This window comes from Arthrobotrys flagrans (genome assembly GCF_004000055.1).
Source record: "Arthrobotrys flagrans strain CBS H-5679 chromosome Unknown unitig_0, whole genome shotgun sequence".
NCBI classification, from domain to species: domain Eukaryota; kingdom Fungi; phylum Ascomycota; class Orbiliomycetes; order Orbiliales; family Orbiliaceae; genus Arthrobotrys; species Arthrobotrys flagrans.
The window spans coordinates 3,766,169-3,778,620 of record NW_027137550.1 but is presented as its reverse complement, the minus strand read 5'-3'; the positions used below and the strand labels follow the sequence as shown (position 1 = coordinate 3,778,620).

General features: G+C 44.5%; 4 protein-coding genes across 4 annotated transcripts; 2 read left to right on the top strand and 2 right to left on the bottom strand.

Moving 5' to 3' along the window:
* Nucleotides 1-117: 117 nt before the first annotated feature.
* Nucleotides 118-1,455, top strand: DFL_004147 (uncharacterized protein; the record flags this gene model as incomplete). Its single annotated transcript, XM_067633192.1, has 4 exons — nucleotides 118-270; nucleotides 339-458; nucleotides 520-917; nucleotides 987-1,455. The coding sequence occupies 4 exons, from the start codon at nucleotides 118-120 to the stop codon at nucleotides 1,453-1,455; spliced, it is 1,140 nt and encodes a 379-aa protein (XP_067491386.1).
* A 2,304-nt stretch (nucleotides 1,456-3,759) lies between these two features.
* Nucleotides 3,760-4,716, bottom strand: DFL_004146 (uncharacterized protein; the record flags this gene model as incomplete). The annotated part of the gene is made up of 3 exons (XM_067633191.1): nucleotides 3,760-3,946; nucleotides 4,017-4,198; nucleotides 4,270-4,716. The coding sequence occupies 3 exons, from the start codon at nucleotides 4,714-4,716 to the stop codon at nucleotides 3,760-3,762; spliced, it is 816 nt and encodes a 271-aa protein (XP_067491385.1).
* A 3,852-nt stretch (nucleotides 4,717-8,568) lies between these two features.
* On the top strand, nucleotides 8,569-10,312 carry DFL_004145 (uncharacterized protein; the record flags this gene model as incomplete). The annotated part of the gene is made up of 6 exons (XM_067633190.1): nucleotides 8,569-8,715; nucleotides 8,818-8,825; nucleotides 8,907-8,923; nucleotides 8,992-9,180; nucleotides 9,259-9,723; nucleotides 9,789-10,312. The coding sequence occupies 6 exons, from the start codon at nucleotides 8,569-8,571 to the stop codon at nucleotides 10,310-10,312; spliced, it is 1,350 nt and encodes a 449-aa protein (XP_067491384.1).
* Nucleotides 10,313-11,100: 788 nt separating this feature from the next.
* DFL_004144 (uncharacterized protein) lies at nucleotides 11,101-12,052 on the bottom strand (the record flags this gene model as incomplete). The annotated part of the gene is made up of 7 exons (XM_067633189.1): nucleotides 11,101-11,269; nucleotides 11,325-11,440; nucleotides 11,493-11,553; nucleotides 11,619-11,708; nucleotides 11,768-11,813; nucleotides 11,878-11,959; nucleotides 12,032-12,052. The coding sequence occupies 7 exons, from the start codon at nucleotides 12,050-12,052 to the stop codon at nucleotides 11,101-11,103; spliced, it is 585 nt and encodes a 194-aa protein (XP_067491383.1).
* Between the last annotated feature and the right edge of the window lie 400 nt (nucleotides 12,053-12,452).

Here is a 12,452-nt window from a genome sequence, read left to right as displayed (position 1 = left end):
GCCAAAAACGTCGCTTTCGAGTACCTTCGTGGTGCTTCAGCATTTCTCCGACATCATCGACAACACATCTGGAGAAACTGTACGCAGTTTTTTAATTGCAGAAAACTATCCGGCAAGATGGTGGGCCAATATCCCATGCAAAACCTTTGCTTGGCAGTCATCGTGATGATGCCGATGCTGGCGACAATCATCTGCTCGCTACGGTTTTACGCAAAGCGACGCAGTGCCAGTGGGATTGGGATAGAAGATTGGTTGATTGTGGTGGCGGTGGTAAGTAGTTTTTCCCGATGCCGCTCTTCGGCTATTGGAAAGCTAAATATCAATACTAATTGATACAGTTATTCTCCATCATCATTATATACCCATCATGGAGATTAAGCATAATGTGGCATTATGGTGTCCATATTTGGGATGTCGGTTGGCACTATTCGGAACCCTCGATGGATGAATACTATAGGGTATGTATACTTCCAAGCTTTAAATCATACAGAGCAAAAACATACTAATCTTTTGACCAAGATGACTATGGTGTTCTACATGTTCAGCGTCTGGATACTGCCTTTAGTCAAGGCATCCATCATACTGCTACTGCTCAAAGTCGGCGGGGTTATCTCCCCCGTTCGAAAGGCAGTTTATGTCCTTTTCGCTATCAATACTATTGGGGCTATCATCCCGGCTCTCTTCTATCTCTTCGAATGTCCGCCGTTGACCGGCAATAATTGGAAGCCAAGAACTTTTGGGAATTTGCACTGCGCCGGTCGACTCGTAATTGGTCGAATCAATATCTTCCAAGTCTGCATCAATATGTTCACAGATCTTTTGACATTTCCAATTCCTGTCTACTTGACATGGAAATTGCAGAAGGCCAGCTTGAGGGATCGGTTAATTATTGTCTTCTTGTTTTCTTTAAGTTTGGGGTAAGTTCTTCCTCTTCGAAGCCCATATATATGAAGTCGTTTAGAGTTCTAACTCAATTCATGCAATAGTGTTACTGCCATCGGTGCTGTCAGAATATATCTGACATATAAGGAAAGGCTTTACCGGAAGCCCGAAGTCGACTGGACTTGGACTATTGCTTTCTGTGTCAATCATCTCGAACATGGCATGGCTATCATCTTCGCTTGCATCCCGAGTCTCCGCGTCCTCATCCTCGGATGGCTAGGATATCACGACGGGGAAAGCGTCAGATCATACGCAAGAACGAGGTCCTATGCTCAGCCCTATGGCGAAGGTACTCGTCGTGGATCTCTTGGTGCTCCGGCTAGCCCGAAGAGGGTACATACGAGGGGGATTGAAGTCACTTGTCTGACAACTTTCGATGTTGAAAGTACTGCAATCAAAGATTACCCTTATCACCTCGAGAACGCCACATATAAGGATAATGGGCCTGAGAACGAAACGAGTTCATATTCTGGGTCAAAGACAGAAATCGAAATCGAGTCACAAAAATATTAAATCTTTGACTCTTTCGAAGATATGATTTCCCCAACGATTGCACGATTATGATATGCATATTAGCCTGCTGCCCTCATACTTTTCTTGGGTCTAATTTTTTTCTTTCGATTTTCTTGGATTGGGTGAACATGGGCATTGGAAGTTTGGCGTTCTCTTTCGACTTTGATCAATACAGATACCTGTCATTTTAACTTTTACCTACATTGTTTTTTCTATTAGCATTAGCATTATTTCTTAAGTGTTGACGGCCATGCACGATAATACAAGACGGTCTGGGACTTCGGTCCAACCAATTAGAATCCAAGATCTTCGAAAAGCATCGTCTTCCATAAAAAAATGGTTTCCAAAATTGCACTTTTTGTTTCCCGTTAGCAGGACACATATACATTTGCTCGAGAAAACCTAGCCGCCTTGCATATAAAGTCGAATCACGATCAACATTAAACTAGAGGCTCAAGGGAAATCTATGAGTTGGTTGAGCTAAGGACCGTGATCAACGCCGTGCGCTGTAGCCGATTGAAAAGCAGCACATGCAAAGGCAGCTGGGAATCTCCTCTTCGTTTCGGCGCACACAAATGGAAGTAGCACCAAATAACCGGTAATTTAGCCAATATAAACGAAGAAGTTGGATTGGCCGGTAGTTGATGCATCACCACAAACTGAGGATGAGATTTACATGCATGTACGCGTGGCTTCGGTAACCAAATCTACTTCTCTATGATCAACTCAAGGATAGGAAACATGTATTGGATAATGTTCCTGGTCACAAATTCAGGTACCCGTGCGGAGCCATAGTTGTCTTGGATTTGTTAGAGAAACTGTGGTCTCAGGCCTTTCTCGTGGTACCATGTGGAGTTACGCAAGCTGAAACTTTCACATTTGCTTTGACTTGTCTACAGCAAGTATATATAGTACGGGGCAAGTGGTCAATGTTTCCAGAATTGTTACGGAGTTCCTAGCTAGTAGCACTACGTGGTTGAGGTCAATCAGGAGTTCTATATCTCTCGTCGATTTCAGATTGGTGTCGTCCTACCACGGCAAGAGTTAGTTGGAATTATTAAGAGAATGAGATAGTATTTTAATACTAATGATATTAATAACGACTACGCCCTAATATAACAAAGGCTGTACCTATAGGCTTTAGGTGGAGGACAAGCCTGTGTTTACATAAATTGCATTGGTGGGTCCATACAAACCAATTTTGCGAGCTGTAGATCCGCTTAAGTAACACTTATATTCTCAAGCAACGCTTCTTTGTCTGGGTGGTAGTCTAGAAAATACTTAGTTAAGGAGCAGACATGTATCATCTCAGGCTCGTGCGAGGTATTGGGGGTCCATTCTTGGAAAGGCTTCGGGTCAGTGCATTTCTGGCGCGGCTGGTTCGTCTTCTTCCAACGAATCTAGATATATGGGAACTAAAATTTGGTCGAAATATCCGCCTAGTAGATTTTGAATTCCCAAGCAAGATTAAATCTCTCAAACTTACAGTGTCGCGCTTGCAGTACGATAAAACTTTTAAAAGGATCTTGAGCAGCACTAATGCAGGGAGGAGAACAGACGCCCCCATGACCTGATCAAGCAAAGATTGGCGAGCATTCCCGTGCTTTCAAGCTCGGGATCGAGTTCCAGCCTTCATTCACAAACAAGAAAAATTGGATAGTGTGCCATGGAACTTTGCGATATGGACCGTGCTGGTTCCCCGGTTATTTCGACGCCAGAAACAGGCATTCGGAAATGCTTAGCATTCGGTTCCAACCTAGCAGCAGATCCCGTCACTAGATATTTTGCTCGAACATTCCGAGTAGCTAAATATCGATACCTCTATGTAATCAGCTCTTGCCATGTCGGCGCTAGGCCAGTGAAAATTAACGAAAACTTTGTTCCAGACCCGGGAGCATGGTAACTATCCGAGAGCGAACTAATGGGAACAATCTTTGTCCCAGAAGAGCTACAAGGTGGATTAACTTTGGATTAAATGGTATCGCATGCACGTACAGGAGACCGACTTCTCCAATCTTTTGATACTTAATTATTTTTATGATATCGTAATTTCGATTGTATGTATAAGTAAGTAATTAGACTAAGTGCGACGTGTCTACCTAACACAGAAAAACAGACACCTTGAACTCCGCATTTTGTTTTCATCTCTGATTTGCCGGCCGTATACGAAACTTCAAGCTTGGTGTTTTGGATATAAACATTAAATATAACTATAGTATTGCTTGTACTGCGTCGCATGACCCGGTCGCTATGAATGGAAGTAACCAAAGAAATAACTCCGTCATTAAAAAAAAAGGGCTCCTCCTAGATATTGAAAGCCAAAGCGAAGGCTGCCAAAGCCAAAGATGTCACAAGGAGACTGAACGACTCCCCGTATGGGGTTGACGCGGCATTTGTACTGGCACTCGCATTGAATTTGTCTTCGTCGTTTCTGATACAACCGGTAACATCAGTAAGAGCCTTTGGGCATTTAACCCTCTGGAATGTCATGCTGTTAGAAATTGTATCTGTTAGTACAGTGGTAAAATCGTTTGTCTTTACAAATAAGAGGGTATACGAACTTTGGTTTGTAAGCATCTAGAAACCAGTCAAAACGCCAGAAGCAACCTTGTTGCAAAGGTTTTGGAAGAGATTCACAATCCGTCCTCTTGGTTAGAGGCCTTCCCTCGTTTCCAAGGAAGCCACCGCCATCGCTACCATAGCGATTCATACACCCGTTTGCAAAATCCTTCTCACCAGGAGCCTTCGTTATATCCAAATATTAGCTTGAATCTCAGTGTGAAATTTATATGACAGAGAATTTTGTTCACTTACACCAACACCGAAAATAGTCCTCGTTGGGTCGTCGTATCCAGTATTGCTCGCTTGGACTATCATTCGCTTCCCTTGAAGGCCGCCGTTGAGAAAGATAAGTTCATAGCATGAACAACACCAATCAAACTCGCTAGCACCTGGAATGAAGGTACTGGTAAACCCATACGAGAAAGTATCGTTCACTGCCCATGGTTGTTGATTGTTGCATACAAATGCAGTCCCACCTTGCCCGCAGGCAGATCCGACTGTGAAGTCACTTAGTGGCGAATCGTCCTTTTTGCAGGTTTGGACTGGGTGTGTTAACCATGGTCCTTTCTCGGTCCAAGAGCATGATGGTTTACAACAATCCCAATAGAGACCTGTGGACCCAGTTCCAGTGAATTTGGTGTCGGCTGCAAGAATGCGAGAAACCGTCGCTAGTATGAGGACAGCCTGAAGAACAGCCATGTGGAAGAATTAAGAGGAAAAAAAAAAAAAACTAGGGGAAGATCGTTTTCAGGTAAAACAAGAAATCGCGATACGAAGTCTCAGTCTTAAGATCTTCTGGGCTTGGTTATGGAAATTTGATCGTCGACTGCCTTGGATAATTGGGTCTTCGGTACAGGCGCTTGTCAGCTAGCGTACCCCGGAATTTGAAGAACGAGTAATCATTGATATGAAATCCCGACATTACTTATATATATCCCTTGCCTCTGGAAAAATAATTTGCGGATGTCCCCCAAAAAACCTTAGGTTGCAAATAATTTCCCTCTTGAGTTTTGGCGGAGGCCCGAGCTAAAACGACCCATCCAATCCAGTTACCTGACAAATTGTGCGCCTAAGGTTAAGCTAAGAACTGACTGAATCACCTCCTTCACCACACATCCGTGAATTGTGGTTTCTGGACTGCAGCATCTGAATTCTTCTTCTTCTTCTTCTTCTTGTGGTGAGGCCAAATCTATTTAGAGCGGTTGGTTCGAGACCATGTTCCCGGACGTTGATATGGCATATATGATTAGGATTACCGGCATTCCGGGTAAACCTTGGGTAAATTCCCAACAGGCAACCTAAAAAAAAAAAAAAAAAAGATCAGGATTATCCAGGTCAGAAAAACATTTCTTGCTTTCCACGTGCATTGCATTGGGCTAGACTCAATTCAAATTAAGTCTAGCTCTGAAAGCTTGTGTGTCACGAGGCACTAAGGAATACTAGGCCCTTCATAGTTTTAAATTTTAGTCTGGCAGTTATACAGAGTTACACTGGCAGCCCTCTGTGGGGATGTTGTTCCACGGAAACTATCCCTCCCGAGACCCATTAGCGCCAGTCGAACCTGTGGAGAATCTTAAGAGCGACTTAGTAAAAATATGGGGCATTAAATACAGGTAACTGGAATACGATGAGCTGAGATTCCCAGTCTAGCGTGACCTGTCCCAATTGAAAACCTTTCCATTCTTACATTTTCCCTAAGATGAAGCCGGAATTACACCAGGAAGACCAATTCAATAAAATTTAAATCTTGGAATATATTAACTCTGAGTTGTCTGAGTTGCTCCCATCCATGCCACCGACTGATTATGTGGTCAGAGTGCTCAATTCTCAGGCACGGACCTTGGCAATGCAATCAACCGACTCAAATTCGCAATCGCCATGTCCCCCAGCCAAATATTCCGTGCCTGCAGCATTAAGGAGACTTTCTCCCATGTAAGTACAACGATGGATTTTAAAATATGTTTTGTGGATACGGGCAGTACACCTATGGCCGAGATACCACTATACTACACGGACCGCCGCCCATCAGGCCAATATATGGTCACTGCTTGCCCTGCATCTGTACTGCAGCGAAATTCCTTTCTCTTCCTCAAGCATTGAAAATGGGCCCCGCCCTCAACTACAAGGCGTGTCCTAGGGGCCCAGTAAGAGGTTGTGGTGGGTTTCCTCGTGCTAGATTTGAATCAGGCTCTTGCCATTAAGTCCTCGCTCAGATTTATCAAAAATGTGGATCCAGCCTATTCGATTTATATGAGTTTATTCGGTCAAGCTACGGACTATTATATAATTCCAACGCCAGGCTTGAATGGTAAAATATATTGCCCGGTATATAAGTAAATGTACAGATTACATATATGTTCCCTAGCCAATGTCCGTATAGAGTACCGTGCCTTCCTTTGAACCGCGGAAGCGGCCGAAATCAGATAGGCTTTTTCTTCGTGCATGACACAAGAAAACTTTGGCCGGCATACCATGACATTCGCAAGATGATACGAGTAGTTGTAGGCCCGAGCGTTCTTTTTTTTTATCTTGCATCTTCTCACATTAAGAGAATTTTAATATAGGCCTAGTCGGGGCGTGTTATTATACTAAATCTCGAGGTTTTATATGTTTTGAGAACCAGGAACTGACTTTGATGTAGCGTGCGTTACAGAGCTCAACCCTCGAGCCATGCAACGGGCTGGCTCGATAGCTGTGAAAACGAGACCTCTCGCTTCGAAGTTGTCTTTCCTAACCGATGAACTGCAGGCGTGGCGTGCGGGGAACGGGGGTTTTCTCGACCTTTCCTTCGCCGTCAACGTCCTTTGCATGCTAAAGCTATGAAGGCAAAGCCGAGAATCAAATAGTGGTGTTCGGTATTCTTCTGTCTAGGGTGATTCCGTTTTGAATGGGAGAAAAATACCAGTTGCCAGCCTTTGACTTTTAAAATCCTGCAGATGTCGATCTAAGCCCTTTTGATCGAAATCGTATGATGGCACTGTGCCCCTGCCGCACTTTTTCACCCCGTGATTGCGACAAAGTAAACCCCGAGATTGCTAAACTAATAGGACGATAGTGGCTAGGACCGCCCGCTTTTGTTTCGGGTCGCAAGAGCATATGCGGTGTGATTCCGTTACTCGTGGTCTGTATATGCAGTGCATCTTGATCCTATGAGAATTATATCATGGCGAACATGAGGTAGCACTCTAGACTGAGATGGCCCGAGCAAATGCAAAATATGGAGGCGGGGTTGCTTTCCTCGCGGAAACTTTCGGGTCAAGAGCTCTTAAGTCGGTGCTCGATAGACGGGAACATCGCTCCTGCAGTGTTGGCGGTGTTTGCATGCGCATGGGCTGAGCCATTCTTCGAAACTTACGAAATAGCTATCCGGGCTGCTCTGCCGTTTCTTCAGAGGCGGCGGATAATTACAACTTCAGTGCCTAATTTGATTATCCTTTGATATTCCAAGAGGGGTCATCAAGTTTGCGGAGGGTTGAAGCCAGCAGAGATCGCGACACATTGACACATTGCTATAATGCATTCGATACTCTGGTGAGTTCGGCGTACGTGGTGAAGAGGAGCGGTGAGGTGATGTGTGATGGCTCATACTGCAGTACTGCATGGTTTCACGGGATAACCACCGATCATGATCCTATTCGCCCGAAAAACTCTCTCTTATTGAGGTAGGGTCTGGTGTACTCTCCGACACTTTGTCAGGTCTAATAAATTTTTGTCTAGACTGTCGAAGTGCCGAACAACCCTTCTATTCGTTCGCGAATTTGACAGTATTGCTAATAACTAATCGATCGATAGGAGATCCCACGACTTTCCATTGCAGCCATACACCCCTAATAATACAAAGAACTTTCTGTAGCTATATAGAGGGATCTTTGCTTTCCCTAATTCGAAAAGACCTTGTATACTATATGTGTATAGATGGAGCGTGCGTAGGTAGCGGACTGCCAGTCAATTGAACATGCCAGTCGATATTGTAAACCTGAATTAATCACCAGGGTTTTGTAGCCAACTTTTTGAATGTTTGAACTGGGTTCGGAACCAAATAACGGGTGCGGTGAAATCATTTTTAGGTTCTGGATAGCTCCGGTAACATAGCACAAGGGATCTTGGTTTACGAATTCCTTTCGGTCGAGGAGTCTGGCGACGAGACATGATTGCTTTCATGTCGTAATATAAACTACTTAAGTAGCCTCGGGGACTCTTCTTGTGGATAAACCAGCATAATTGCACTGAACTGTGTTGTGGAGTGTTGGGTTTTCTGTCAATATATCACGTGGCCGTCGCCCTATAGCCGCTTCGTGTTGGCCCAACATGGCCTCCTCGCAACGCTACGCTGGCATCTTCAACGGCAAGTGGGTAAGCAGCAGGCTGAATCTAGCAATATAATAGAAAGAAGTACAAGTTACCTGTTGCCCATATCCTTCTGCTCCTCTTAAACCTCTTTTCCTTCTCGTAGATATATCAATTCATCGACTCACTACATCACTACGAACCCCGCGAGATATTGGTATTGGTCGCTTCATCATTGCATTGCATTGCAACCCACCACACGTCATGGTGCACAATCCAGTCGTTGTAGCGGCTCTATCGGCTGTGCTCCTCGCCCCATTGGCGGCGGGGATGTACTCCAGCAATTCGCCTGTCCTCCAACTCACCTCTAAGAACTTTGCTGAGAAGATTCTCAAATCGAATCATGCTTCTGTATGTGACCATATCCATTAGAATACCATAAGTACTGAGTTGCTCAGTTAGAACTAGAGTGCCATTGAAATAGTTGCTAATATATATAATCCAAATGCATAGGTTGTCGAGTAAGAAATCCAATTCCACTCGTTTAAACCCTATATGCCATCGGCCTTGTAAGGCTAATGCTCATGTTTTCCATCTTGTAGATTTTATGCGCCATGGTGTAAGTATCTCATGTGCTTTAATTAACTCAGTACCAAAATGCAATCCACTGAACCTTATTTTACGCAGGCGGACATTGCAAAAACCTCAAGCCTGCGTATGAAAAGGCTGCTGAGAATATGAACGGGCTTGCTCAAGTTGCTGCAATCGATTGCGACGATGATGCCAACAAGCGCACTTGTTCAGAGTATGGAATCCAAGGTTTCCCTACCATCAAGGTTTTCAAACCTGGGAAGAATGGAAAGCCTTCTATCCAAGGTATAGATAAAGATATAATTATCAACCACTATTTAAGTAGTTTGAGATAGGTGGCACTAATATGTTCACTCGGAATAGATTACCAAGGCCAACGTACAGCCAAGGGAATCGTTGACTTCTTGGTTGAACAAATTCCCAATCATGTTACTAGGGTTAACTCTAAGACCGTTGATGGATTCCTCAATGAGAAGAATGAGACCGCAAAGGCCATTCTCTTCACCACAAAAGGAGTTGCCACACCTCTCTACAAGGCATTGGCTGTTGATTTCCTTGGATCGGTTACATTCGCGCAGGTCCGTGATAAGGAAACCGAAGTTCTCAAGCTCTTTGGTGTTGAAAAAGTCCCTACCTTCCTCGTACTGCCAGGCGGTACTGCTGAAGGGGTCGTTTATGATGGGGAAATGAAGAAGGAGGCCATGTTAAAGTTTGTTGGTAAATTCGCGGAGCCAGCCACTGGTAAGCCAGTCGCGAAAGATGAGAAGAAGGCAGAGTCCTCTTCGACTTCATCCTCGTCCGCACCACCACCACCACCAAGGCCGACTTGTAAGCCACAATTCGTACATTCCATTCTTGTCACTGATTCATTTGCTAAATATTTTTTCCCTTAGTTGACCCTACCATCCCCGAGGCTCCTTCTCTGGAAGCTTTCGCTGCAACATGCGGAAACAAGATCTGCGTTCTGGTTGTCACTCCTGATAGCGCCCATACTCTCACTGCTCAAGAAAAGACAAATTTCTATATCAACCATGCTAGGCAAACTTTCCCATTCTTCCAAGTTCAAGGATCAAAACTCTCTCCTGAATTTATGAAAGGATTCGCTCTTGATAAAACCGATCGGGTTCAATTGAGAGCCTTAAGTGCGAAGAGAGGATGGTATGTTGAATACGACGGCGATTCAACTTCCGATGAGGAGTTGAAGATCTGGATCGATAAGATCAAGATGGGAGAAATTAGGAAGATTAAGATTCCACCATTTGAGAAGGAAGAGTCTGCCACATCACCAGAGCCGGTCAAGGATGCACCAGCACCAGAGGAACCAGCCAAGGAGGTGCCGAAGGAAGAAGAGCCAGCCAAGGAGGTGCCGAAGGAGGAAGAACCAGTCAAGGAAGCCCCCAAACATGAAGAACTCTAAGGATCGCCGCGACAGTATCATTACTTCGTGGTTTCGGGCGGCGACAAGCTGTTTCACAAAGTCTTTGTTCTGGGAATGGAATTCTGAGATATGTTTTGTATATTTAATCCAATGCAATGATATAACCTGCAATTAATTCCAAAGTTGTCATCGTTGTTATAAGTCTTTGCCTTTGTTTCTTCATTCTTCCACCTCGCTGAATTCGTGAACATGTTGGTGTTTAACCGTATCGTTAGCACTTTGTAGAAGTTTGTCTACGGGACAATCTAGGTATGTATAGTACTATGGTTGGGCGAGAGATCATAGGCACTCAATATACCTTTTGGGTCTTTGCAGATTGATATCTCAAAAGCAGTATACGGTGGGTACGAGACCAGTATACGGGCAGCTTATTGATCTCAAGCTTCTGAACCTATATGTTCTAGACTGCTAGGGGTTATGACGGGCCTTGTAGGGTATTGTCCTCAAATATCCTGCGATCTGTGGGTAGCATTGTCATATTAAGTGACTCACGTGACCAAGGTTGTAGGAACTGCAATAGAAACTGATTGGTGATTGGTGGGATCGAAGAAAGAGCGATTTAACTGAATCATGGCATCTTCAGAACACTTTTTGACCTTTGAGGCTCAAAACCACAAGCATGCTAAACCTCAGATATACTATACAAAGGTATGCGAGACAAGGAGAAAAAGAGAAAGGAAGAAAAAAAACTAGAGCCTAACCTGTCTCGTGATTGAATTTTTGATGAAGTCTCCCCATAACTAGTACCGAATTCCTGTAGAGTCATACTACCTGCTCCACAATCGACTGACCATACCGCTAGCGATAGTTCCGGCAATGCCACTTCCTGCGAAAGCCCTATTTGCAATGCTGCTCGCATTGGAGAATTTGTCGCAACGGGAAAATGCAAGGGTGTTTGTGATACAGAGTGTTACCGCAATAGCAACGAGGGGAAGCCTGTCAATATGTGAGTAGGTAGACTCTTAAGCCGGTTGTTCGTAGGCAAGCATACCAAGTAAATTTGAACCGTATCAGTGCGAGAATAGCTAGAAGTCCCCAAAGGACGGGTATGCTATACAATGACAACCAGAAAAACCGAGAATCGGTAGCATTGATAACTCGGGATGGCTAGACGATGCAGTTAGATGCTGTAGACCACCTGTGACCATGGATAACGTACGTCTGCACTCTCGAAGACCCAGGTCTGTTCACCGGTTTGGCCATTTGTTTCATTCCACCACCTGTAACCAGATCCATAAATTAGCTACGATGTTGTCCCCAAAGGCCATTTTCACTACTGTCGTACCTTAGCCCTACAAGGCGACGCCCAGCGATATTTTTACAGTAATAAAAGTCGGCGGATAACAGCAGAATTACAATAATGAAGATTAGAACACTAAATGGCCGAATTAGCGGGCGTGGACCAAGCGCCGGGTGGTATCATGATTCCCATACTCATTGTCGGTGAATAACAGCCCAAAGAGGTACGTCAACAGGGCAGCTAGCAAGGTCGCTTGTTAGTCGAATAGAGCCAAAGGATCTCAAGTTGCGAGATATTGATATACATAGACGGAACGCTAGGAAGCATAGTAACGTAATCGGATGGGAAGAAAGGCGCCAAGTAAGACTCCCTTGGGCAGGACCGCCCTGTCGTGAAGTTAGCATATATCACGATTCATGGGCAACATTCTAAATATGGCTGACATGGATACTACGTACCACTGAAGCTGAATTATCCATACTGATCGCAAGTTGAAGGATTCTGATTTACGGCTTCCCTAGTTCATATCTAAGGGGCTTCCGGGGGATTCGGAGGAGCCGTCGACGGGAATAACTATTGTCGCGATCTGGTCGAGTTGAGGTTGGATGGTTGATAGAAGTGGGTTACGTGGAAAGCCGCGACAGAAAGGACAACCATGTCCAAGCCGCAACTGTGTTGATGTGTTGCGTCTGTTCATCGCACAAATTTGGAAAACTCAAAAAAAGAGAAAAATCAAAAAAAGCTTGCTGCCAGCTTCCAACATCCGTTCATTCAGCGGCTTCAATCAAGTCGACATCTACACCGTTCTTACGATTCCGACTAATAGAAGGAAGCTACATCCGATACCAGCTAATCTATTGGGAGGGAAATCCGAATTCA